Source organism: Saprolegnia diclina (assembly GCF_000281045.1).
Source record: "Saprolegnia diclina VS20 unplaced genomic scaffold supercont1.27, whole genome shotgun sequence".
NCBI lineage: Eukaryota > Oomycota > Saprolegniomycetes > Saprolegniales > Saprolegniaceae > Saprolegnia > Saprolegnia diclina.
This window is the reverse complement of record NW_008246094.1, coordinates 206,282-207,884: the sequence shown is the minus strand read 5'-3', so window position 1 is coordinate 207,884 and position 1,603 is coordinate 206,282. Positions and strand designations below refer to the sequence as shown.

The 1,603-nt window shown below is 58.8% G+C and overlaps 2 protein-coding genes across 2 annotated transcripts in view; one reads left to right on the top strand and one right to left on the bottom strand.

The window, feature by feature from the left end:
* Nucleotides 1–20: 20 nt before the first annotated feature.
* Nucleotides 21–170, bottom strand: SDRG_08753 (hypothetical protein; the record flags this gene model as incomplete). The annotated part of the gene is made up of 1 exon (XM_008614650.1): nucleotides 21–170. A coding segment is annotated over one exon (150 nt), but the record flags the coding sequence as incomplete, so codon positions are not given.
* Nucleotides 171–1,177: 1,007 nt separating this feature from the next.
* Nucleotides 1,178–1,603, top strand: part of SDRG_08752 (hypothetical protein) — a gene marked incomplete at both ends in the record, with an annotated part of 1,772 nt that continues 1,346 nt past the window's right edge. The window contains one exon of the mRNA XM_008614649.1: nucleotides 1,178–1,538. Within this exon, the coding sequence (XP_008612871.1) occupies nucleotides 1,178–1,538 (361 nt within the window). The remainder of the gene's footprint in view (nucleotides 1,539–1,603) is intronic.

Here is a 1,603-nt window from a genome sequence, read left to right as displayed (position 1 = left end):
TTCAGGAACGAGTCCATGACGAGGACACCGCCGGTGACGCCTTGGTCATAGCCAAAGAAGATACCGCCGAGGGACGCAAAGACGCAGACGACGATCGCGTACGTGCGGGAGCCTTCGGTCGGTGCATCGTGGGCACCGCCGCTCGGGAGGATGGCAACACCACCAGCCATAGTGAATGGACCGCTTGAGCTGGAAAAGGCAAAAGGAAAAGTGAGGTTGCAGCTTGAGCTTGTGCAAGTGCATGGGTGCGTGGGCAACTTCAACATCGTGGCCACCTGGTGGCGAAACATTGCACTTGGCCATGTGGTTTGTTCGCCGCAAAAGACGGAGCACCGTCACTTTTCAGCACCGACACCTTCGCTTTGTGTAGCGCAAGCAGCTCTGTCGACCGCTGCGGTTGGCAGCAATACGAGCTGGCGGGTGAGAGGTCGGAAGGCAGCGACGAGCGTACCCTCCATGTATCCGCCCTCCGAGTATCTTTGGCCGTAAATTCCGTGCCGGAACCAGATTCTGGGCTAAATCCAGCTGATGCTTCGTATTTGTGCTTGCACGATATGCAAGAAGTCCCACGCACTGGACTAATACTAAGCAAGGACGGGAACAAGCAGGGTCAGCTCGTTCTTGCCGCCTCTGCCACGTGATGGCCGGCGTTATCAGCTTCCGTCCTTCGCACTGCCTGCCTTGATGAGCCTTGATGAGGTGACGTTGGGGGCGGTCGTATTCACACCCGGCAGCACGCCAGCAGCACCTACTACGGTGGCGACCACCCATTTGTCGTGGTCGTAACCGGTTCGGCTTGCAGGTTCAATTATTTTTGTCGCCAACGAAGAAAGGACGGGGCGACGAACGCGGAATACCACTCTCGGCTCGGACTCGGAGCCGTCGTTCTTGAACTGTGCGCGACAAGCCATCGTTCCAGGCTGTGTCAAACGACCCATCCGTTTGACCCATTTGACCCATTTCGCCGCATGGTGGCCGACGGCGGACGCCAAAAAACGAACAACTTCAACGTTGAAGTTGGCGCGATCCTTCCGATTTCGAACAAGCGCGCCAAAAGGCGCGTCCAAGCGGCGCCGGATCCAAAGCGTCGCGCTCGCCACGACGCTGAGGCTGAAGCATTTGCGAATCGTGCTCGGCCTCGTCGGTGCTACCAGCTCGTCGAAGAAAACAGAGAACCATGGCCGGTGGTATTGCGATGCTCCCGAGCGGCGGTGCCCACGATGCACCGACCGAAGGCTCCCGCACGTACGCGATCGTCGTCTGCGTCTTTGCGTCCCTCGGCGGTATCTTCTTTGGCTATGACCAAGGCGTCACCGGCGGTGTCCTCGTCATGGATTCGTTTCTGAATGATTTTTGCGTCGACTACGACGGCAACTCGTACACGAACTGCACGGCCGCCTCGGCCGACCTCCCGGACAACTGGTCGACCTTTACGACCTTGTACAACGTGCTCTACTACATTGGCTGCATCTTTGGTGCGTACCTCGGCGGCTACATTGCCGACAAGTACGGCCGCCGCGCGACCATCTTCTCGGCCGGTGTCCTCTTCTGCGCCGGCACGCTCATGCTCGTCCTCACCAACAAGGGCAACCACACGCTCTCG